Here is a 26,461-nt window from a genome sequence, read left to right on the forward strand (position 1 = left end):
CATTGTTAGAAACATACACTATTAACAAAGAAATCCTGTAAGTTTTGAATAAAAAATATTTTAAACTTGGCCTATGTGACGCCATTTTCGGTGACCCCTCGCTGGAAGGATAACTCCTTACAGGATCATCTAAGCTGGAAAAATAAAAAATCTTGCCAACAGACTTCAAAAACACAGTTTCGAGAATAACGCGGTTATAGACGGAGCACTCAGCCCGAAAACTATCTTGAACCAAATAAGATAAGCCACTCCCTTAATCTTACAATTTCGTTTCCTACGGAGTTTTTTTCTAAACCTCTTTGAACAAATAGACTTTCGGGTATTTTATCAGTCTATGGTTTTGGATAGATAACGTTGTAAATATTATTTTAAATCTGCCAATCATTTCGTTAACTTGCTGAGGCTTATGAGCACGCTATGGAAAATCCGATAATTTTCATCATTGGAATTCTCAGCAATTGCAATTTTTAGGTCAACAGGATCGTAATTAATCAAAGCTTAAACCGCTTTCTTAAACTTTTACATGCATTTTCTAATTAAATGAATAGAAAGAACTAAATTACTATGGCACTTATGCCGAAGAAATCTCATTTTCACTGACTTCTGCTTGAATACCATCACCTGCACTGCTTACAAGCATTAACAAATATGATATGCATAAGTATATATGCATGTAAACATCTGCATTTATTTGTAAAATTTATCATACGATTAATGCAAAGCCGACATATACACCCACTGATGGACTTAGCCTTAGTGACATTCGGCACAGCAAGCTAAGCTGTCAACCGAGAACCACCACCTGCTGCAGCTGTCATCACGCTTAACACAAATATTCTTCTTTTTTTTCTTTGCTCTGCAACATCTAGCACAAATTTGTGCAACTATGAGAAGTGCGCTTGGGTTTCGAGCACTTCAAACGATGTTAAACTGTTGAGCAGTTTAAAACGGTGGTGCGCGAAAAATTTCAAAACACCAAAAACGAACTTAGAACATTGCCGTTAGCAACGGAAAAAACATCATTCAAATAAAGTGTCGATTTACGAGTACATGATTTGACAAAAAACAACAACAGCAGCAAATGCAGTGCACTTGTGTTGTAAACGACGAGAAGTGAATGTAAACAAGCGAGAAAAAAAGGAAACGAGACAACAAAGATTGCGCCAATTTCGTAACGGTAAAGTGATAAACAGATGCACCTTCACTTGCCGCGCCATTGTTGTCGGTGCCTTACATCTAAGTGTGCAATAAACAGTGCACACACACACATATATACTGTTGATAGAAGCTGCAACACCATCGATTGGCTTTGCGGCAGCAGCTGCCTCCTGATTGGTGACCCTTTAATGAAGTAGAGTTCGGCAACCCAAACACCCACAACTACAATTCGCTTTGTTCGCCCACCTGCACACACACATACCAATGCACGGCGGCGCCGGCAATCAAAGTGTAAGTGCTACATTTCCCAAAAGTGAATGCAAATTGTGAAATTTCGGGCCTTTACTTATTAAATTTAATGCCATAAAAAGTCGTGAGCTAATTTCAATTTATTTATTTATTCATTTGCCTTTGCATTTGCATTCGAAACACTGATCAGTTGTGGCATGAACGTCAAGTGCCGTTAATTAAATGCGCGCTATTTGATTCATGTTTTCAGAAAGTGCAGAAAATATGGAGAAATTATGTCAATGAAAATATTTTTTTAAATAATATTTTTTTTTTTTCTTAAAGATCAGTTAAGAATGTCAAATGATAACTAGCAACAGATACTGTGAATATACAACGCACCAACAGAGCTAAAAATTTCTAGATAATACTTATACAATTAAATAAAGACAAAAAAGAAATTACATACAATTAAAACACATACATACCTCCTTAATCATTTAATCTACTATGCTAACAAAATTCAGAGAAAATTTCGTATTATAACCCCACCCACTCCCTATATAACGGTTTTGTTAAAAACTTTGCGAAAAAGTGCGACAAATAGATGCACTAGGAATATGACATTTTACACCCGATACGGTGTGAAAGGACTTTCTGGAAGTCGATGTGAAAATTGGACGGTAGGGGTGGCACCACCAACATTCGGTTAAAATCACATATATTCGTTAAATAACATGACTATGACATTTCCATATGATTCACTGTGAAAATGGACGCAATCGGACTACAACCACGCCTGCTTCAAATAGAACATAATTTTAATTTCCACCTGATTCCTTCACTTTTCAGTAATCAATTCAAGAACCAATCAACGTATCTGGACAAGCCTTTACACGTTTGTATAGTGCCTTTGAGACGTTTTTTTGAATAACCGTACACTTTTTTTCTGCCTAAAATCATAAAACCTTACGCTGGAGCACATATAACTAACAAACCGTATGCTCCTGAAGGTATTTTCCTAGCTTTTATCCTGACAATTTACAAGAGTGTGAAATGTTTCCATCCTTACTTGTTACCATACTAAATTATATGTATCAGCATAAAAGTGTTTTAGAATAAAAAAAGCTAATATAAATATAGATAACTTACAGCAACAACCAATTATTGAATTGAAATTGATTTCCTAGTTAGAGTAACAGTTATGAAGCACTCACAATAAAAATTTTTTAATAATTTTTTTTTTTTTAATTTGAAAGCCAAAAGTACCTGTAGTAAACAAAATTGCCAATTATTTTGAAGATAACAAATTGGAAGAATATACCCTCTTCTTCAGTTATAAAACGTTTCGAGAATAGATATTGAAATGGAGGCTCCAATGGTTTGAAATAACATTTTTATTAGCAATAAACTCCAATATGATCCTAAGAAAAATAAAAAAAATATTATAAATTAATATATGTATTTGTAGTGGTAGTCATTTTATAAAAAGAGTAAATTCTGTAAAATCTAGACTATTGGAAACTAACTTCTGCAGTTGTAAACCAACCCTTTTGAAGGATACTTTCGGTTAAATCAGAACTTTTTTCTTTGAGAGTGTGGCCAACTGTGTAATAATAATTGTTAACAATATATTTTTAAAACATGTTCATATTGTTTCATAGAGTTCACAAAACAAGGGAAATAAAAATAAAGCATTAAAAGTTTCTAAAAAATAAGCATCTCTAAGGTTTTTTTTTTTACGATGTCCCCTTGAAAGTAGGAAACACTCTTTTTCCGAAATTTTCAAGCGGCATTCTATTTAATAAATAAATAAATATTCATTTTTAGATATCATTTTTTTAGGTAATTCATTTTAAAATGAACACAGATAATGGTAGAAGGGCTAGTCAAAATTTTGATTCTTGAGATATCGGCTTCCCAGAAAGAAAAGTTGATTTGTGTGAAAAAATGTACAGAAAGTAAAATCAGAGTGGCTTCAAAAAGCGAAATTTTTATCAAAAATATTATTCCTTCGATCATAAGCTGACAAATATAGCTTAAAAATTTACGTGAAATGTTCTCCACCAACTCTGATAGAAACGTTTCGAGAACAACACTTTTAAGGCTTTAAGATTACACTGGGTTTAGATTTTGTTGCATATAGTTATACTGCGTTTCAAATATTCGGAGCTTATTTTCAAATATAATAGGTTGTTAAAAATTCTTGCGGTATTTTCGCTAGTTGGCTACGCTGAGAGCGCGTAGTTCTAGTTTTATTCGTCGCATCGGGTCATGCTATACCTTTCTGGAAAGCTCATTTCACCCGCTAACACGTGTTTGATTGATTGTCGTTTCTTTCTTTTAAGTCGTTCGTGAGTTATAGCGTCGCAGACATGGATCAAAATAAAGAGAAAATACGGCATATTTTACAGTACTACTACGATAAAGGCAAAAATTCATCTCAAGCTGCCAATAAAATTTGTGCAGTTTATGGACCCAATACAGTTTCCATTTCCACCGCACAATGATGGTTTCAACGTTTTCGTTCTGGTGTAGAGGTGGTCAAGATGCGCCACGCTCCGGAAGGCCTGTCGTCAAAAATTGCGATAAAACCGCTGAATTGGACCGGCATAGTAGCAGCCGTAGCACCGGTCAAGAGGTGGGCACGAGGTGGGCACGAGTCATCACACCGTGATAAAATAATTAAAAAAATAAATAAAAAATACCGCAAGACTTTTTGACAAACTATTATGTGAGTAGTGAATATAATCCCTTATGCACTACACACATATATCTTTCAATTATTAACTGTTTATAGACTTTTTTCCAGATATTATAAATTATTAGTTTAACTTTGTATGAAATTAGACACATTCGAGTATGTTGAAAAAATGAAATACTATTTTACCATAATGATTTACGAAAGGTCTACCATGTTCGTAATTGCCACAACACACACACATTTTGTCTGGTGCTGGCTATTGGGTTATGTAATAAAGCAATGGGTATTGATGTGTACATAGCATTTGTAAAGGAAAGGTTCACACCTTCAATTACCTTTTCATACCAATCCAATAAAATTTTCATAATAAAGACTTCCTGTAATTTTTTTTTTTGGTTTTTAAATATTTATGAATATATATGAATATAAAAAAAATAATAATTTAAACATTACATAACCATAGAGTTATGAGTTTCTCAAGCACTGTCTGTTTGGTTTTTCGATATCATAGATCCCATAAATAGCTAGCACTGCGCACTTACCTTGCCATTAGGGGAACAAAAATTTGTGAGCAACTTCCTCAACGCTAATCACCTCAAAACTGACCAAACACACACACATATATACATGTATGGAGATAACTTCATGTGAGTAAAGCAGTACCATGAGTCCCATAAGCAAAGCATCCTTCGCTTCGAATTTCAGTTAGGTTCGAGTGCATATTGCGCTACAAATTCGAACGAACTCACTAACTCGCTAGCATTGCTCCATTTATGCCACTTCCTGCTCTCCTAGATCTATTGATTTCACCTTTCAATTTCACGAATTTTCACMAGCAAATTATAGCCAAGCACTTCGCGCCACTTCACGGCATGCAAATAAATTCAAACTGTTATTATATTGTATGTATGTCAGTATATAAATATATATGTGTGTGGGTATATATATTTCTAAAAGTGTATGTGTGTTTTTGCATGCGAAAATGCAAATATTTGCCCATTAATCGTGCTGAAAACTCCGCAGTCTGGCATTGTGGCACGCTATGCACTCAGTGCCCCACTGCATACATATTTGGTATACATGTGCACCGTTATGTGGGTAAATAAATCACGCCAATAACTGTGAATGGCATTGCAACAATATTAAATAGTCAACATTACGCTTGGACTACCCTGAACTTCAACTGAGAGTTTTCCTTGTCTCATTGAAAACTTGTATGCGAGCACTTTTCATTCCGTTATAAAATATTCGATATATCAATACAAACGTACACCTACATTTCATACATACAGGCCATTGTTTTGCTTATTAAATGCAATGTGCAACCTTTTAATGGCCAGTTAAAAGTCAATATTGTTGCCCAGACGGCAATCGGTGTTGTTATTGCCGTGCTGTGTTGCCACGTTGAACATTGTAGTTGTTTTTGTTTTATTGAAAACTACTAAACTACCGTATTTTCACATTGAATTTTAAATGGAGACAGTGTTTTTTATTTACATTAATTAGCTTTCAGAATTAAGTATAAAACAGGTGCTTTAGCCAACTTTCAGATAAATCATTGCACTGGCCTTTTCGATTTGCCACTCTCTTGCTCTTGGGGTTCTCTTGCCAAAAACGTTAAACTTGAAATGTGAAAGCAATAACAAAACTTTCCAGTTTAAATCAATACAAATATTAGAATGATACAAACTCTCACTATTTTAGCTTTATACTTATTTATGCCAGTTTATTATGAGATCTTATACCAGTTTATTTTAGACCAATTGTTTATTTGATATGTCAATTGAGCAATATATAATAGCTTTTATATTATAAAACTATAACTTAGCCACTTTTCAGACAAATCGTTGCACTGGCCTTATCGATTTGTCACTCTCTTACCAAAAACTTTAAACTTGAAGTGTGAGATGTGAAAGCAATAACAAAAGGTTTCAGTTTAAGTCAATACAAACATTAAAGTACTACAAACGGTGGCTATTTTAGCATTGTATTTATTTATACCAGTTTATTATGAGATATATCCAATTTATTTAAGACCAGTTATTTTATTAAAATTAACAATCTTCAATTCAGCTATTATATCACCACACTATATCACAAAATCGATTTTTTTTCTAGATATTGTAATAAACCAATTTTTTTTTCGGAGGATAAGGCCCTAAACAAGTTAGCCCCCTAAAGCGTAATATTTACTTTCGTATCTAGAAATTGAGCTTAAATACCTTAATAAGTTTCTAAAAAACAAAAATATTTACCACATTCATATCTTTCTCTCATTTCAACAGCGTATAATATTTTTCGGTAAAGCTTTATGAGAGTTATTATAAAGTTTCACAATAAGGCCAGTATATAATATTAATATAATAGAAAAAATTTCTTATTCGAAGATTCGACATTAAACGTACATCAATTCTCTTAATTGGGTTCTGAAAATTATGTCTCAGCCCAGTTTGTTCTTCAGCCTCTACATGATAGCGTTTAATACTAACCTAAACTCCTGATATTTATATCTAGTATCCTTCTCAAGGTTAATAAAATAAAACTTAGCCTACCTTTAGGTGCATTTTAAGCCTATCGAAGTCACACACCAAATGTAAAAATGTATTAAAATTATGAAAAATAATGTAAATAATTAAGCAGAAAAATAATTAATGGTATAAAATTTAGCAACCAAAAAAGTTTAATATATGTACCACTTTTATCATAAATTAATAACTTATTATCTAAATTTAGTACTGATTAATGGAATCAAATTATGTATATTCAAGTACGATTTAGTCAATTCTTTAATTTATTGCCCGCCACGCAAATTATTACAGTCCAAAAGCTGTACTCTGTAGGAAATTGTATAATGAGATCAATCGGATAATGCTCTCTCAAACAGATTAATATTCAAATTAAGATTTTATATTTCCTCATTTAACCTTGAGCTTTTACTTAAATTGGTAGTTGTCATATAGGAAGATTGAAATAATTTTCAGAAGTCTTTTTATTTTTTAATTGTGTGAGGGGAAGCAACAAAAGACGGAGTGCGGAACTTCAATTCCCTAAACTCCAGACTATCCCACGGAAAGACCTGATTAAATACTACTTCGTGGAAGTGATAAGAAAATCAAGTCTCCCCTATGTACCGCACTGACGGACGCTTAATCTGAACTATATGTCTCAGTATTGTCATGAAATGTCATGTAGTCAAATTTTCCACTGTAAAACTATCATCGAGTGTAGTTTGATGTTTTACCCTTGTACTTAAAAAACGAGGACAATAAAAGAATACATACCCAGAATCTTCTAAGCACTCTGAACACGTCGGACAATTCGGACTAATGTTGTGCTGGATTCTGTAAAGGTAGCACTTAGTATTTGGGTTAGGTGGAAATCCAGGTCCCCATGCCGTCTGTCTATCCACGAATGGATGTCCGGTATCAGTCTGCGGGTCCACCGTCCTTTGAGTGTGGCTTGCCACCTCTGCTACCATATTGTTAAGAATTTGACTCTCTCTTCTTTTTTGGCTCTGCTATTACTTCTGCAGCATCGCTTGATATTGTTCGGAAAGCACTAATAAGTCTTAGTACCGAGAGCTCTGTGTTCATTTGTCTGACATGTGCTTTAATGTCTAGCGTCTGAATCTATATTGAATTTGCAAATAATACAACCGATCTCGTTACCTTTATTGTTACCAAATACTTTAATTTTGGCTATGAATCAATACGTTATACTTTCTTCCACTTTTCTAGTTTTTAAGAGTAGGACTTATGTCTTTTGTTCAGCCAACTTATTGAGGAAACCATTGGCGGAGACCGTTTATGCACTCATTTGCTTCGGAGGTCATCTAGGTGTTTATTTTCCGTCATACATCAGATTCCATAGAAGGGGGCCGAAAACCGAGTCTTCTGTACTCTAATCGAAATAGAGTTGCACCTTCGTTAGTATCGAATAATAGTCGCCTCTTTTCAAAATAACTACTAAAGATTTCCATAAGATATTGAGGAGTACGTATGTCATACAGACTCTTGATTATGTTTGCCCATTTTGCTGAGTTGAAGGCATTCTTCACACCCAGCGTGACCAGCGTGTAATATTTTTTTGTGCCGCCTTTCCAACGCTTACCACGAATTTCGCAGTGTCCACGACATTGTTCAGTGCGTCAATGATGGAACTCTTTTACATAATGTTGTATTGATAATCCGCCGGCTTACTGGATTGCTAACTCCAAGCGTTTTTTTACTACTATGTTTTTGTACATTTTGCCAATTGTGTCAAGCGTGCACAGAGGTCGTCGATATGATGAAGATCCCTTCGAAAGCTTTTTATACTCTCGCAACAAAGTTGCTAAAGAGAGTATTATAGTTTTGTTCACATAGCAGTTGTTTGTAAGTCTCTAAAACTAAAAGAGTCAGATATAGGGTTATATATACCGAAGTGATCAGGGTGACGAGTAGAGTTAAAATCCGGATGTCTGTCTGTCCGCCCGTCCGTCTGTCCGTCCGTCCGTGCAAGCTGTAACTTGAGTAAAAATTGAGATATCATGATGAAACTTGGTACACTTATTTCTTGGCTCCATAAGAAGGCTAAGTTCGAAGATACGCAAAATCGGCCCACTGCCGCGCCGACAAAATGGTGGAAACCGAAAACCTATAAAGTGTCATAACTAAGCCATAAATAAAGATATTAAAGTGAAATTTGGGACAAAAGGTCGCATTAGGGAGGGGCATATTTGGACGTTACTTTTTTGGAAAAGTGGGCGCGGCCCCGCCCCTTACTAAGTTTTTGTACATATCTCGGAAACTACCATAGCTATGCCAACCAAACTGTATAGTTTCTTTTAGGCATTTCCATATACAGTTCAAAAATGGAAGAAGTCGGACAATAACCACGCCCATCTCCCATACAAAGGTTATGTTGAAAGTCACTAAAAGTGCGTTAACCGACTAACATAAAATGTCAGAAACACTAAATTTTACGGAAGAAATGTCAGAAGGAAGCTGCATCCAGGTTTTCTTTTTTAATTGAAAATGGGCGTGGCGTCGCCCACTTATGGACCAAAAACCATATCTCAGGAAGTACTCTACCGATTTCAATGAAATTTGGTATATTTTCTTAACACTGTGATGACATGTACCAAATATGGGTGAAATCGGTTCACAACCACGCCTGAAATCTCGATTATCACTTTATCATGCGAGAGTATAANATGTTCGGTGACACCCGAACTTAGCCCTTCCTTACTTGTTTGGTTTAAGAAGTATAACCAATTTCTAGGCTTTCCAAGGAGCGGCGAACATTCCTTCTTTTAAACACGCACTATAGATTTTTGCGAATATTTCTGGTTTCAATATCACGGCTTCATTTAAGGCATTTAATCTGCTTTGCTGCTTTTACTTTTACCGGTTATGGTAGCTCTACGACTTCGGTTCGTGCCTTAGCATAAGACATAAGGTGATGTTTTAGAAACAAACTTTCGACAGCATTCCTCATAAAAGAAGTTTCCTCATACTAGAAACATCGTAGACGTGATAACAGCTGGCCAGTCAAAATATTGTGCCATATAGTAATCTGACTTGCTCTCAATGCAAAGATTCAGAAAACATCGAGCATCGATCGCCTTTAAAATATTTCTTTGCACTTTTGAATTATTATTTATTTAGCTTTCCTAATTGTGATTCTCTGACTTAATTTTTAAATTATTAGACTACTATTAACAGAATATTTTAAATTTCGTACCACTTCTCAGTAATCCATTATCTCCATATAATTTTCAACCAATTCGCACAAATGTTATACTAATTTAATAAAAAGCTATACACACTGCCACATCACCTTATCTAACAACAACGAAATTGGTCTCTTACAAATCTATTTGTAAATTCAAAACTATTCGTATACATATTTCTAGTAGACTCATTGTATCCACGTCTAAGACATAATACCAGTTGTCATACTTAACAGCCTCTCCTTGGCTATCCAACACCTGACACTTGTTAATTTTTTGTTTATTACAAATTATCATATCTCACATGCCACGGACATTCACCCATAATCTATACTCAAACAGAAGACTCAACTGTCTACAAGCCGCGCATTAAAAAGTACAAACCGAAATAATATGGAACACATGCTGCCGGCCTGGCATTAGCCACACATTTTCCGTCATCCACAAATTTCTTGCTTTTTGACGGCGCTCATATGTATGTGGCAGGCAGCCACAAACAAATGCCTGCTTGTCCAGTTGTTTGTTTGTTTTATGAAACTACGTTCATATCCATTTGGCACAAGCGGCGACGTGSCGCTCACAAGCGTAAATGCTTGTCTACATTCCGACCAACAAGATATTACCGCATCGCAACTTCTCCACAGAGTCAAGCGTACTTTATATGAACATAAAAGGAGTTGTAGCTTATCGCTTAGCCCACAGACACAGTGACACTCATAGAAAATATATTGTACAAGTATATATATTTATGTACGATGGCAGTTCGATAAATACGAAAGTAAAATGAAAATTTTGGAAAATGTTAGTACTGTTGTATACAGAGTTTTTCTATCCTTCAGGTAATCGATGTAGATCGTTTGACCAAAGCAAAGACTGTCTTCGTCTGCTTCGAATCAGGTGTAGCGACAGAAGTCAACAGTTTCGACCGATCCTTGGTCTCTGGTGTGTACCGTCTTTCAGGTAGTCGATGTAGATCGTTTGACCAAAGCAAAGACTGTCTTCGTCTGTTTTGGATCAAGTTTGAAGAAGTCAACAGTTGCGACTATTCGCTGGTCCCAGAAAACGTAGCAGTGGTCATAATCACGATCTTGCAAGGCTGTGATGATCGGTTGGTGAGACCAAGTACTTATCATACCACCCTTCTGAATATGCACTTTTGTATTTGGTTACATGAGTCACTCCGTTTTGTGGCATATTTTTAATTTGTTGCATTTCTTTTTATTTTTCCTTTTTTATAAATTTTCATTAGAAATTAAATGAAAATTTAAATGCTTACAATTTCGTCACAACTTTTCTCATCAAAAGCTCGTTGTGGCGCATGCTGCCACATGCCGAAAGTGGTAAATGCTTAATATATTACAACTTAATGTTTACCGTTAATGTTAATTGAGGCTTTTTCTTGCTTTCCTATTATTTTTTTATTATTCCTACTTGAAATGAACGTGCTTTTACGCCACTTGTAGCTAAATTAAGTTTTTTTATGTTGTTTTCTACTTTTGCCCACTTAACGGTTAACACTAAAATGCAGACTAATTTGCACGTTTGCACCGAAAAGCAATAATATCTCCGCTTTCATCTAATTTTTACTTCATCTCACTTTTTCAACTTTTATCTAATTTTATCTTTTTCTCACATTCCCATTAGCGTTTAAATGATATACTTAATTTATCATATAATTTGTTTACAAAAATACCCACACACTCGCACGCATGCATACATACCAACATAGTCCAATTAAATGTTAAAATATTGTTATTTGTGAAGGAGGAAGCCAGTTCACTGGGTTATTGTGTAATTTTGTGAGTTTAAACTCATTTCTCCAAAGCAGAAACTTCGCTGACACCTTACACGAGCTTATAATTAAAATCATTTTGTATCGATCTCAATGAAATTCGCGCTACATTTAAGTGCAATAAATTATCTATGTGCGAAGCGGTTTGGGCGGACAGGTGAATAAAAAAGTAGATCTTGTTTATATTCGATTTTCGTGAAAGAAAAGAAACGTTTACTTTGGCACATATTAACTCATGTTAACAAATCAACCATATATCTTCTAAATTTATAGGCGCATAATAAATATTTGATAATTTTGCTTTCAAAATCCAAATCACTATTATTGCTCTGGCAACAAAACTGCAAAAATCCTCAGCGATTTATCTCAGGCATGCATAGTAATTGCCAAAATATCTAAGTTAGAGAAATCATTTGTAATGGAAAACTTTTGAGGTGGCAGAACCTCAGTTACAAAGTCTCTTATCTAGCTAATTCAGTACCAAACTTTTATTATAATGCGTGATTCAAGTATAGGTACTTTTTTCAATAGCCTTTTTTGATAGAACATTTTGTTCAATATTGTTGGACATTTCATCATGGAAAGACTTACGCATAAACAACGGCTACAAAACATTGAACTTTATTTCGAAAATTCTTGATCTGTAAAGATTCGACGCCGTTCGCATCAACTCGGACTGCCGTCTGGAACGACCTGGCGCATTTTACGTCGCGATCTAAAATTGAAAGCTTGTGCAAGAACTAAAGCCGGTCGACTTTCCGAAGCGACATCGGTCTATGAGCTCTTGAAAGAATTCGACCTAACCAACGAATGTTCTTTCGAATGATAATAAACATTCCCCTTTAAATTTGGATTTTCTGTGTGTCATCTTTGAAAAAGTAGGGAAGAACGAAATAGATCACCTTTTAGTTTACCTTAGCAATAAAGTAAAACATCCGTAGCGGTATTAACCTTCACAAATACAAAATGTTCATATATGAATTCGAGTTTTATATACTGTTTATGGTCTTGCTGCTTAGAGCAAAAGCATACTTCACACCTTTTGTTATGCCCACAATTTCGAACTGAAAAACTCATTTGTAGTAATTTAGTTTGGAGTTGCCTTTTGTGTTTGGATTACCACAGAAGAAGCCCACCCCTCTTATTTCACTCTATGATCGTGGAACTGTCCATCACTGTACTATTGACCCTTACGTTAGCATGGTTCATCAATATAACACAAACTATTGAGTAATTGCCAATGTCCAATGTGCTAATGAATTTTAAAAATATATCTATATCATCAGGGATATAAAAACTGTTTTATAGTCGAATTACAACACCTTTCTTTGCTTATCGGTGTCATATCGCTTCAGCAATATAATCGCCACTATCAGTTATACACAATACAAGCTCGGAGGCAACAATTTCAATTCCCCTAAAAGCGGCTAAACAGTTATATAAACAACCATTACAAAGAAAATGTATTCTTTATCATGTCTTCGAATGCTTAAGAGCTCAGCAGCGGCACCGCAAGAAAGTAAAATAAACGAAAACTCCTACCGAGTACGTACATACACATGTATATATGTATATGTAATTCATTCTGCACATATATTTCTATGCATTTCTGCAAGTGCTTTTTGCAAACGTTGCTGATTGAATGATTTTAGAGTTCAAAGCGTTTGACCTCACCTTTTGTGGTGATTTGCAATGAAAACATGTAATGAGGAAGGATCTATGTGTAGATACACATGCAACATACGGTTACCTACTACTCATACCCAAAGATGCTTGGCGATTTGCTGCGGTGAAGAATGGTTGTTTTTGCTGAAGCGACTCGGAGATAGTTGGGCTTTATCGCTAGCTTTTGTGTGCCGTCATAATTGTAGTCGGTTTATGGTTGGCTTAAGTGATTGTTAGTTTTGTTGTTTTAGCTTTTTATTGTCGCCGAGTGTTAATAGCTATCTGCTTGGCACTAACGCCCATTCACTGCACACTTTAATCACACAGTCACGCCTGATTATTTCAATATAACGGTGCATAAATCCTTTACTATTTATTGCATAAGTATTCTTATACATATACATACATATATGTATATTAAGTGTACGTATATGTGTTAGCAATAAGCTCACGTAATAGGAAAAGTAAAGTTTTGGGCATGTTATGGATTTTTTCAATTACACTCTTTCATTTTACTATGAAGCAATTTAAGGTGTAGATGATTGATCTGTGCAAAAATTTGTTATGGAATCTAGTTTAACTTTACTTAAAAAGCGACATTTCGAATTAAATACGTCAAATTTTCACCAGACTGAGGTTGAAACATCTTGGTAGACTTTTTGGCTTCAAAATGGTTGAAATTAATGCTGCATCGATTGATGCAGGGCTTTTGATCAATATCTACGAGTTTTTAGCATCAGAAACGACCACTGTTTGCAGTTGTCAGAGTGGGATCCTTCCAAAACTTTGAGGCGGAGATCAGCTCAATGTGCTGATCGAACGAGATATTTATATAATGATTTCAAAAAATTCTTTGAAGATTTAATCTTATTTTACCACAGAGAAGTTGGCGTATTTGAGCTAAATACATGTATGTATTTGTAGTATCCAGGTGCTTATAATAATATTAAAATGAAAGGATAAGATACTGTTGAAAAACACAAAACCATTTTCTTGGAAACAATTCTCAGCCGTCTATCGAAAACTATGTATATATGGTCCAATTGTACATACGTGAACTGGTCCCTCAGATTTTGAGTTAAAAACCTGAAATTTTATACCCAACTGACTACAGACTAACCGATTAAACTCGAGTCCTTGTATGGACAACTTTTTGCAAGATACCTTTACGGATTATTTTCTAGAGCAGCGCTATAACCTCCTAATTTTCAAATTACTGATACTGACCGATCAAAATCAAGATAAAGATCTTTATATAACTCTTTTAGGATGTTCTTTCTAAGTATTTTTCCAAGTAGCTTTGAATTTGGAGTACAAACGATGATTACATAAGTTTAAAGTCCAACGGATGCAAAATCTCTAATTAGAAAGCAATCATTTTTTTTTTTATCACTTCTCTTTAGATCATTTCTTTATGTTTCTATGCTTATTTTCAATCGGTTTGCACAAAATTTATTACTTCGGAGCACAAGCTGCAAGCTATACTACCTAGAATAAAAATTGAGATATCTTGATGAAACTTGGTATACGCGTTCCTTACGCAAATTACGAGTTCGTAAATGGACGTAATCGGCCACACCCACAAAACGCCAGTAAAGAAAAACCTATAAAGGCCATCACTAAGGACTAAATTAAAATACGAAGCTCTAATTTGACACTTGGGATCGTATTATAAAGTGTTGCTGTGGACAAAAAAGTGGACGTGGTAAAATCCTCTAAAAAGTTTAGTGAACATACCTCCGAAATCACTAAAAAACCAAATTTTTTTAGCTCAGATACTATAAGAACTTCTACGGGCAGTGTGAAATTGATAAAATTAAAAGGTAACCCCGCTCGCTCCATATATAACGGCACTGTTCAAAACTACTAAAATTGCGAAAAATTAAAAACTAATTACGCCAGAGACCTTAAGTTTTACCTCAGAAACGGTATGAGAGGGCCTTATAGGAATCGGTGAGAAAATTGGACGATGGGTGTGACACCCCCAGCTTTTTGATGAATCTCATATCTTGGAACCTTACCGACCGAGTTCAACTAAATTTATTATTATATATATCGATCAATGTGTGGAATATGCAACTGAAATTCAAAGAGATTAATTTCCTGACAATAGTGATTTGTGTATAAACAAAAAACTTTGGTTGCACCGATGCTGAATACCCTTCACGGGTGCATTCCTGTTAGTTACTATATGTTAAGTTTGTATGGAAGCCATATGCTATAGTAATCCGTTCTGAACAATTTTTTTGGAGATTATATTGTTACCTTAAGCAGTAATCCATGCCGAATTTCGCGAAGATACCACGTCAAATGTGAAAGTTTTCTATACAAGAACTTGATTCTGACCGTTCGGTTTGTATGGCAGCTATATGCTATAGTAATCCGATCTGAACAACTTCTTCGGAGATTTTATTGTTGCCAAAAAAAAATAATCTCTACCAAATTTCGTGAATACATCTTGTTAAATGTGAAAGTTTTGCATAAAAGTACTTGATTCCGATCATTCTGTTTGTATGGCAGCTATAACATATAGTGATCCGATATCGGCAGTTCCGTTAAATGAGCAGCTTTTTGAAGAGAAAGGGTTGAATCGGGTGAATACTGGATTTACTCCATTGTATGTGAGGTACCTTAATGAAACCCAGTTTAAATTTTTTTAGGATATGGCATGACAATAGTTAATGGATGAAATCGGTTCTATACTACCTCAACTCACAAGATTTGATTTTCGTTTTTCCTACAAATCTTATGCCTTATATATCGGTCAGGGTTTGAGTTGTATAGAGTATATAGTATATATGTATATATAAAATATATTGCATTTCGATCCGCTGGTTGACTTTTTAAACCTTAAGGTATTTCTCTGATTTTGATTCCAGGTAAAAGTCACGTCGAATAACAAGTAGTTGGGTATCAAAATATTTTACAAATTTTAGTAAAATTAACATATTATTTAAAACAAAAAATATTTTGTTGTTTTTAGCACTTTTTATGTTTAATTATTAATTTCATTTAATTAATATTTCTTTTCTTCAAATTATGCAACAATTTATTTCCAATTCATTTGCCAAAATTTTTTCTCACACTTTACAAACATAAAAATACACATTCATGTAAATTTGCACAATTTCCTAATTTGCAGACCATGAAAATGTTCGATTTCCTTGCCATCCTCATATATCTTCAATTGTCTGCGAATTTGTTGCCACATTCAAACGCGCAACCCCAGCAGAGTTCAACGGTTTTTACAGAGTTTTCTGCAGATTACAAAAATCAGCACAACAACGATGAGGTAAGTCCCACACGATGGCCAATAAGCGCATCCATGAAAGCAGTTAAATTAAATAATAAATTGTTGGCGTAATTAAAACCGAAAAGAGGTGAGCTAATGTAATGGCGATTTGCTGCGCAGCATGCCATCGAAATTGCGCGTGAAGAAAACCAAAACAGATTATCCATATGCAAATGAGTTTGTGGCCAAGGTGGCAAATGTGGGGTAAAATTGAAGACTTCACACCAAATTAACGAAGACGTGAGCAACTTGACACACAACGCACCTCAAATGTGAAAGAGTTCCCACATAATTACATCACAGCTAATTACTTGTATTTATGTGTGTGTTGTTGGTAATATTTCAGTTTATTGCTTGTCTTTTTAGGTAAAATACGCGTATCACTACTACATCGATCATCCGGAATCCATGGTGCATTTGTACCATCGTGAAGAGCGCAATGGTGCGAGTGTCACTGGCGAGTATGGTTTGCTGGAGCCCAACGGCAATGTGCGTAGTGTCTACTATATGGTGGACGCGAATGGCGGCTTTCGTGCCACTGTGCGCACGCGTACGGCAGCAAGCAGCACACGTCAACTGATTCGATTAGAGCAAAAACAACCTAAGGAACCAATACAACATGCCCAACCAGTGGCTTTTATCAATTGAGGGGAGTATGTGGTAATGCAATATGCAATAGACATGAGAGGAGCGTATATGTACTAAAACTCCAAAAAATTAATATTTTTATAATATACTAATAAAGACGCTTTAACATTTCCAATTATTAACTTCTAAAGAATCTAAAATTTTGTAGAAGGAAACGGGACCCGAAAATTGTGAGAAAATTAAAAAAAATGCATCCAAATTTCGAAGACGTGACAAGTTTGTGACCAAATGAGTTTAACGTCTGAAGGTCGGAGTACTGGTGACTGGAAAGAAATTTCGGCAATCAGACTTTCATATCTTAACCTTGAGAAGTTTATTGGCTATTGGATCCTATTCACAATTATAACCCTTAACAATAACGAAATCTTAATAAACAGTATATTTTTTTGCAGGTTTTATAAAGAAACGAACGCGTCATAAAAATTCATAAAAGATTACATATAACATTTATAAGAAGTAGGTTTTTTATACCCTGAACAGGGTTTATTAAGTTTACCACGAAGTTTGTAATACCCAGAAGGAAGCGCCGGAGACCATATAAAGTATATATATAAATGATCAGTTTGTCGAGTTGAGTCGATTTAGCCATGTCCGTCTGTCCATCCGCCCGTCTGTCTGTCTGCATATATACGAACTAGTCCCTCAGTTTTTAAGATATCGTTTTTATACTCTCGCAACAATGTTGCTAAAGAGAGTATTATAGTTTTGTTCACATAAAAGTTGTTTGTAAGTCCTAAAACTAAAAGAGTCAGATATAGGGTGACGAGTAGAGTTGAAATCCTGATGTCTGTCTGTCCGTCCGTCCGTCCGTGCAAGCTGTAACTTGAGTAAAAATTGAGATATCATGATGAAACTTGGTACACGTACATATTTCTTGGCTCCATAAGAAGGTTAAGTTCGAAAATGGGCAAAATCGGCCCACTGCCACCCCCACAAAATGGCGGAAACCGAAAACCTATAAATTGTCATAACTAAGCCATAAATAAAGATATTAAAATAAAATTTGGCATAAAGGATCGCATTAGGGAGGGCCATATTTGAATGTAATTTTTTTGGAAAAGTGGGCGTGGCCCCGCCCCCTACTAACTTTTTTGTACATATCTCAAAAACTACTATAGCTATGTCAACCAAACTCTATAGAGTCGTTTCCTTCAGGCATTTCCATATACAGTTCAAAAACGGAAGAAATCGGATAATAACCACGCCCACCTCCCATACAAAGGTTATGTTGAAAATTACTAAAAGTGCGTTAACCAACTAACAAAAAACTTCAGAAACACTAAATTTTACGGAAGAAATGTCAGAAGGAAGCTGCATCCAGGCTTTCTTTAAAAAATTGAAAATGGCAGTGGCGTCGCCCACTTATGGACCAAAAACCATATCTCAGGAAGTACTSCACCGATTTCAATGAAATTCGGTATATAATATTTCCTTAACACCCTGATGACATGTAATAAATATGGGTGAGATCGGTTCACAACCACGCCTGAAATTTAGATTATCACTTTATCATGCGAGAGTATAAAATGTTCGGTGACACCCGAGCTTAGCTCTTCCTTCCTTGTTAAATTTAGCAAACGTCATTTCCTCTTCAAGAAGTTGCTCACTTGTCGGAACTGCCGATATCGGACCACTATAACCTATAGCTGCCAAACAAACTGACAAAAGACCGAAGATCGAAATCACTTTCGGAATCATTGAATGGAAAACTTTCACATTTCACAAGATGTATTCACGAAATTTGGTATATACTATTTTCTAAGGCAAAAATGTAATCTCCGAAAAAATTGTTCAGATCGGTTAACTATAGCATACAGCTTCCATACAAACTGAACACATAGTTACTAAAAGAAATGCGCCTGTGAAGGGTATACTAGCTTCGGTGTAGTCGAAGTTAACTTGCTTTTTTTTTTTTTTTGTTTTTTATTACACTTATATCAGAAAAGCTCATAAAAGTTAGAATAAACCATTTACTATATATGACGACATTGACATAGTTCAGCGAATTAAAAGACAGCGGCTATGCTGGCTAGGTCATGTTGTCCGAATGGACGAAAACACTCCAGCTCTGAAAGTATTCGACGCTGTACCAGTCGGGGGAAGCAGAGGAAGGGAAACACCACCACTCCGTTTTAAGGACCAGGTGTTGAAGGACCTGGCTATGCTTGGAATATCCAATTGGCGCCACATGTTGTTAACTCAGCTATAATCGCGTAAGTCGTGTCTACGCCAATTAAGAAGAAGAAGAACCATTTATTTTGGGTTGAAAGTCAAATTAAATTTTGAAACATTTTTTGTATTGACCTTTAATTGACCTCCTTAAATGATCAAATAAATTTTATTTAAACTTTTTACAGAATTATAGAAAATAATTTTTAGAGGCATAATTGTGAAATTTAAAAAAAATCGGACATTTGGTCAATTTTTGATATTTTTTTGACCGTGGGTGGATCGTGGTCGTAAAATTATTCGAAAAATCATCTTCTGTGATGAGTCTCATTTTTGACTGAATGGCTTCGTCAATAAGCAAAATATGCATTATTTGTCAGAGAGCAATCCACACGTACTCCACGAGTCACCATTGAATCCCGAGTGTATTACTTTTTGTACGGTTTATCGGTCGACGTTGATTTCAAACAAATGTCTATCACGATTCTGGATTGCGATTTTTCTCTTGTACATAAGCATACCGTTAGTACTATAATATTTAATATTTAACTTTATGGCAATGATGTAGAAATCATTATGAGAGTAATAATTTGATATTTGTTATATTTTTATGATCTGTAAATTAATATAGTACTAATAATTATCTATTTCTTATTACTTAAATGTCATTTTATGCTAGGTTTTTAATATTCAATACTTCACTCGTTTTAATTTGGATTTTGCCATTTCAAAAAAAAAAAAAAATTTTTGATTAAAAGAAATAACCGGCCAATTAATATTGCCCACTCTAAATATGTCTCTCGATTATATACTAAATATAATATGTATATAAAAAAAATATATTATTTTTGAAAATTCTTTTTCGAAAATAAATAAAATAGCTTTTATCCAATATCACCCCACAACTAAAAATATTTGCTGACATCCAGTTGTGATAACCGGATATATCCACAAGTATTATATATATATTAATTCCCCATTCCGCATATTATCTTAAATGATAGCTTAGCGTGGAACGTCAACGAAAGAAAACCGTTAACAAGTTAACTGAACTATAATTATAAAGAGGTTAAAGAGCAAACTAAACCATTTGTGGCAACTTTTCATTAACTCACCGCCTTAACTAGTGACTAAGTAAACCAGCAGCCTTTCTTGTAGCCACCAACAAATAGTGGCTTTTATAGCAATATTGGCACATAATAAAAATTATAAATTGTTAGTGTATATAGTTGATATTAAATATAGTTGTTATCAAAATAAAAAAAGCAGCAGAAATTGAGTGTTTGCAAACATAAAAAAACATAAAAAATATTCAAGAATTTTCTGACCTATTTTTAGTATCTTAAATGCTAAATATGAACATACTTTCAACGTTTTTAGTATACTTGTGGTAATTTAAAGCCATTTATGACAGAAGAAGATTTTTCCAAAGTGAAACCTTATGCGCAGAAATTTCAGAAGTTAAGTTCAATGTCCTGAGGCATTGAAACATGTTAAACGCTCAGTAATGTACAACTTAACAACTAATTAAAAAACTTTTGGTTTTAAGCACTCTGTGACACGCGAATTCTTTTGTTTATTACCTTCGTTGTTTTTTAGCTACTATCACATTGACTTGCATACATAGTCTTGCACACATATAGTCAGTCACAAATATATTCATCACTTAAAGATTATTTAAGCTATAGCTTACTTGTTTTTAGATAAAAACTGTAAAAGACACCACACAGTAAAAAATAAAAATGTAAATAAAACCTAAATTATTTAATTATTTATTCTTCAATATTTATTTTGCCGCCTTCAAAGTAATCCTCATCAGATATATGCCAACGATTTTTCGAGTCCTCGACTCTTTTTGTAACAACTGTTTTGGGAAGGTCATCAGCTCCTTCAGCGAATTTTATTTTATCTCTTTGTTCGACGGAAAAGGGTATCCACGGAGGGGTAATTTCTGTTCGAAGATCAAGAAAAAATCACACTGAGCCAAATATGGAAAATACGGTGGATGATCGTTGGTATGCACTGCGTTTTTGGTCTTATAATCATATTCGTTTTGAAAAAATTCAGTTTTATCCGTACTGATTTCAACGGACTAGCGAGATATGTCAAACTCTCTTGCCAATCCTCTAACGATTTTCAAACACCGTATTATTCACTTTTTTAAATATTTTCATCTTGAAGATATCGGAGGTCGTTCAGAACGAGGCATGTTTCCAACGATCTCTTGACCTTTGAAAGCTTTGTACCACTCGTAGGTTGTGTTTTTGATAAAAGTGAATCACCGCAAGAATTTTCCAGCATGCGCAATGATTTCATATATGAAACTTGGTTAGAATTACAAAATTTTAGACAAATTTCTTGTTCAATATTTTTATCCATATCGTACTACTGAGGTGTACCCACTTTAAGTAGAGAAGAAGAAGTCTAAAGATATGGATGCTATTCATTGCATGAGTCTTAAGCGAAAATACAGAATTATTGAGATTAAATAAGTGTTTGGTTTTCAGGGCCAAGTCGGTTTCTTTTCACGCTAATAGGGTGATTCCTGATCTGATTTATACTGAATGTTAGGTAAAAAACAAAGTTCAAGTTATAGCTTAACCGCCGCATATGCCATATTTGTTTCCTGAAAGATGAGGAATTCCTCCAAGGAACGCATAGAAAGTTCACTTATATCCGACGAAGACATTTTCCGCAGGAACTAAAGCCAGTACCCGCTTAAATTCTATCAAAACATACCCAGAGAATTGATGAGGAGGAGGAGAATTTATTTGTGTTTAGGGTTTTGAGGGCAACTATGCCAATTGTAGAATGGCTCCTTTGGCTTCTAGCGGTTCACAACTGGATGCTTTAGCTTCAGGCCGGCTCAAGGTGCTCGTGGATAATGATCGTATCAGGTCTAGTGTGGTCGTTGTCTTAAGCAAAATTCCCCTTTCAATAATTGTAGGAGTTCTAACTCTCCGATCAGAATTCTTGCAAAAAGATTAAAAACTTTACCACATACCAGCTCCAAAAGTGATTGACAGAAGATCAGATACTTCCATAATTCCTTCTCGAACGTCCCACCTTTACCAGATCAAGACTAAGACATATCGAGTCTCATACTTTTAAATATCCACAAATACAAATAAACCATCTGAGCAGATTTGTGATAGATTCAAGTCACTTTACCTATAATTGATATACATCCACAAGAGTTTCTTATTTGACTACACAAAGAAATGTACATAGCAGTATAAATGTGATCAACAGTCATATCGATAGATAACCCAAACATACTGTCAAACCTAAAAGTATATTTTTAAACTATTGAAAATATCTTTGGTACTTAATATACCATTAAGAAGTGACTTAAAAGTATATAGCTATCTATTTTTTCAATTTTTCGATAGCACAAATTATAGGAACTAGACCTGAAATGTTATTGATTTTTGTTTATCTTTGATAATTCATAAAAATATTTAATATTTGGAATGTATTCGGAATTTTTTTTGCCTAAAATTAGGTTTCTGGGTTTAGTTACTCGTTTGAGATCATGCAGATTCTTCTTGGATGATTAAAAACTGATTATTTTTGATACCGAATTACTACTCATTATGGATCCAGAAACCCCTACGTATCTTGTTAAGTTATTTACTTTACCGAATTCTCATCATGAAAATTTTTTTAGTTAATTAAACCACTAAATTTTGTATAAGTATATATTTATTCAGTTTTATTGCTCGTTTTCTTATTTATACATTATTATTTATTTACAATTACTTTTCATAAAAAAGCATTCGTTTATTTTTAGCATTCGTATTTACTAGTACGATTACAATTGGTACACAGTGTTTGTTTTATAGCTTTGTTTTTAATATATAACATTATATTTATGTAATTTCATATAACGGTGTATTGTGCGCTACCAACAATACAGTTTAAGTTAAAAAAGTATTACAATAGATATGCATTTTCGTTGCTGCTTTCTTATGGCAAATCAAAAATTAAAAAAAAAAAAAAAAATTGTGAGCCCCAAAAGTGGCATTGATCATGTGGTAAAAGCTAATATTTAGTTAACCTTCATTGGGCGCCTCAAATGCAGCGCACAATGACAGGCAGTTGGCAGAGTTTACAAAATGCAACAAAAATTGTGAAAATGTCAATTATATAACAGTAAATTAAAATGCTAAAGTACTTGATGATTTGTATATTTGCTGTACATTCTTGCTTTTGTTGGTGTAAATGCGTTTGAAAACTTTTTTTTCTCAAATTAATTTGTATTTGTGTTGCTGTAACGTTGCTATATACACGTTCACCTGCTCTTCGCACTCGAGATGGCGTTCACCTGTTGACCTCCCGATGTGTTTATTTTCGTGGTTGTTGTTGTTGATGTAATTGGTAACGGCGCTTGTGCTTTGCTGGAATCGAGGAGGGACTTGCCTTTTAACAGCGACTGATCTTTCTCGTGCGCCCACTTGGCTTGTGTGGCAGCTGCGTTGGCAGCTATAGGTGTTGCTGCGGCGGCGCTAACGGTATTTTGTCGTGTTGATGCCGCGCTGTGTGGTTGTGTTTCATTTGCTGCTTTTTCGGCTGGCCGAAAGGCGTTTGGTGCGGCAATTTGTGGCAACTGTTGTGTGCGTATGAACTGCTCTTGATTGAATGCGTTTGTGTAAGGTTTTTCGATGGGTAGTGCCAATGCAGAAAGTGGATACTGTAATGAAAAGGTAATGAGTGGTGTGAGTAGATGAAGCGAAGCTTGATATTAAACCATAAAAGTTGGTGTCTAAGGAATTTTGAGGGGTTAAATTCACTAGCGAATTTCAAAATACCACATTTTCTTTTTGCAATATATTGAATGTATATGCATTTGAGAATATTCTCTCAAATTTTCAAGTTGCAAAAACGTTTTAAATTAGTCTAATCAGCTCACAAATCTTTAAATTTTTTGAGATATCGATATGAAATTTTATGCACACCCTTTTCTCCAAAAAAAACTGCTTAAACCGCGGATATCAGACTATACCACATAGCTGCGATACAAATTGATGGATAAAAAATATGTTCATGTATGGAAAACTTTTTTATTTGACGATATATCTTCTCGAAATTCAGTACCGATTATTATTCCAAGCAACTATAAAATCTTCAAAGAAATTATTAAGATCGGACTACTATAGCACATAGCTGCCATATAAATGAACCGATCAAAATCCAGTCCTTTGTTGAAAACTTTTTTATTTAACAAAATATCTTCACGAAATTTGTTAAAAATTATTGGCTAAGTAAACACTACATTCTCCGAGGAAATTGTTCAGATCGAACTACTATAGCATATAACTGCCATATAAACCAAACGGTTGAAATCCAGTTGCTGTATGGACAATTTTTTAGGTGACTAAATATCTTCACGATTTTTTTTACAAATTATTGCCCAAGCCAAGACTACATTTTCCGAGGAAATTCAGATCTATATACTACCATAGCATATAGCTGTCATAAAAACTGAGCGTATAAAATCAAGATAAAAATTTTTTTATACCAATTCTGCTATAACAAATGCACCTGTGAAGGGTATTATAGCTTCGGTGCAACCAAAATGAAAATTTTTTCAAGTTTTATGCCACTTCAAACAAAAAAATTCTCGAAAACCCCATTTTTTCTGACTTGCAATCGAATATAACCAGTTAAATGAGCAATGCAAGGAGTGAGTGTTAAAATGTGTGCGGGGGTGGTGATTTGGTTCATAAACAAAGAGCGTATTACAAGAGTGTACACTTTAAAGTAAATTTTTAAAAATTCAAGGTTTCGTGTTAATTAAACTAACTTAAATTAAAATCTTTTATCAAAAATCTTATTTTATAAAAATTTCTTCAAAATGTTCAACAAAAATAACATAAAAAAATTTTCTCCTTAACCTCAAACTCCTCACTATTTACTACTTACAAATAACACTACTACTACTACAACACAAAAAGAACATATACAAAAAAAAATCAATATTAAATATTACAATGTCGTAAATTGTTACTTTATTTATAATAATAGATTCTTACATAGTTTTGTGGCACGTATTTGACCTTCTCGTATGCCTTGTACTTTTTCGTTTTGGCATTATAGTATTTGCCATGCAATTTATTGTTCACGTCGAAGTAATTGCCGCCACCGTTGTTGCGATTGGCTTGATTGTTGTTATTGTAGTTGTTATTGTTGTTATTGCTGTTGTAAGTAGGCGCCACCACCGCTGTGTACCGTATACCAACATTCGGTATATATTTCGCTGCCAAGCTACCGCCGCCCACATTCGTACTGCCTTGCTGGGTGAAGGCATTCTCGTTGGAGGGCAGCAAGAGGTTGCCATAGTAGTGCAGTGGCCTTTGACCGGCGTTGCCAACATTATTACCGGTTGTACGTGGTCGCGACGGTGGCGGTAAAATGTAACTGAAAGATAGCAAAACGGTTTATAGTTAGAAATTATGCGCTGCTAAATTAAACTATAAAATTTTATGATAGTACAGAGGATAGTGGAAAATAACGGTATTTTTTAAATAATGCGCTCTTTCTCAACATTTATTTACTTTACCAAAGGCGAAGGTGTATTTATTTGCTTCCAATAGTCAGTGGTAAATGGCTTAGAGAATTTTGTATGATTTTAAAATGAATTTACTATGTTGAAGACTATCGAAAGTTAAAGCATTGTTATGCCAGTTATATTATACATATATTACTAATGATAAAGTGCAGCGTCTTAAATCAATTGCAATAATATAAATCACATATTAATAATTTATTAAAATTTATTTATTTTACGCCAAATTCGAATTATAAGCGAGCGATGGCTTGGCGGGTTGCCAAATTTTTTACTGTACCAAAATAAGTATATAAATTATAATAATTTAAAGTCAACTAAAAATTATTATTTATATTAAGTATTAAGTAAGGAGATATGCATTTACACCGATAGCAAAGTTGCTATACAGGCCTTTAGCTCGCTGACTTTGAGCTCAAAGCTAGTCGGGAAATGACCTCACTAGCAGTAGTAAGCTGCTTTCATATTAAACTGGCTTTAATGCATGTTCACAATGGAAGTATCTTCCAAGAAAGAGCATACGT

General features: G+C 34.4%; 2 protein-coding genes across 2 annotated transcripts; one reads left to right on the forward strand and one right to left on the reverse strand.

Annotated features, from left to right (window-relative positions):
* The first annotated feature begins 948 nt into the window (after nucleotides 1–948).
* On the forward strand, nucleotides 949–17,283 carry LOC108968991 (cuticle protein 8). The gene is made up of 3 exons (XM_018933422.1): nucleotides 949–1,449; nucleotides 16,403–16,552; nucleotides 16,919–17,283. Exons 1-3 carry the CDS (start codon nucleotides 1,423–1,425, stop codon nucleotides 17,198–17,200), a joined length of 459 nt encoding a protein of 152 aa, XP_018788967.1. The 5' UTR covers nucleotides 949–1,422; the 3' UTR covers nucleotides 17,201–17,283.
* Nucleotides 17,284–23,095: 5,812 nt separating this feature from the next.
* Nucleotides 23,096–25,789, reverse strand: LOC108968926 (DNA cross-link repair 1 protein; the record flags this gene model as incomplete). Its single annotated transcript, XM_018933291.1, is given in 2 exon segments — nucleotides 23,096–24,062; nucleotides 25,405–25,789. Coding segments are annotated over 2 exon segments (784 nt in total), but the record flags the coding sequence as incomplete, so codon positions are not given.
* Between the last annotated feature and the right edge of the window lie 672 nt (nucleotides 25,790–26,461).

This window comes from Bactrocera latifrons, unplaced genomic scaffold, assembly GCF_001853355.1.
Source record: "Bactrocera latifrons isolate USDA-ARS-PBARC rearing strain unplaced genomic scaffold, ASM185335v1 scaffold_104, whole genome shotgun sequence".
NCBI classification, from domain to species: Eukaryota; Metazoa; Arthropoda; class Insecta; order Diptera; family Tephritidae; genus Bactrocera; species Bactrocera latifrons.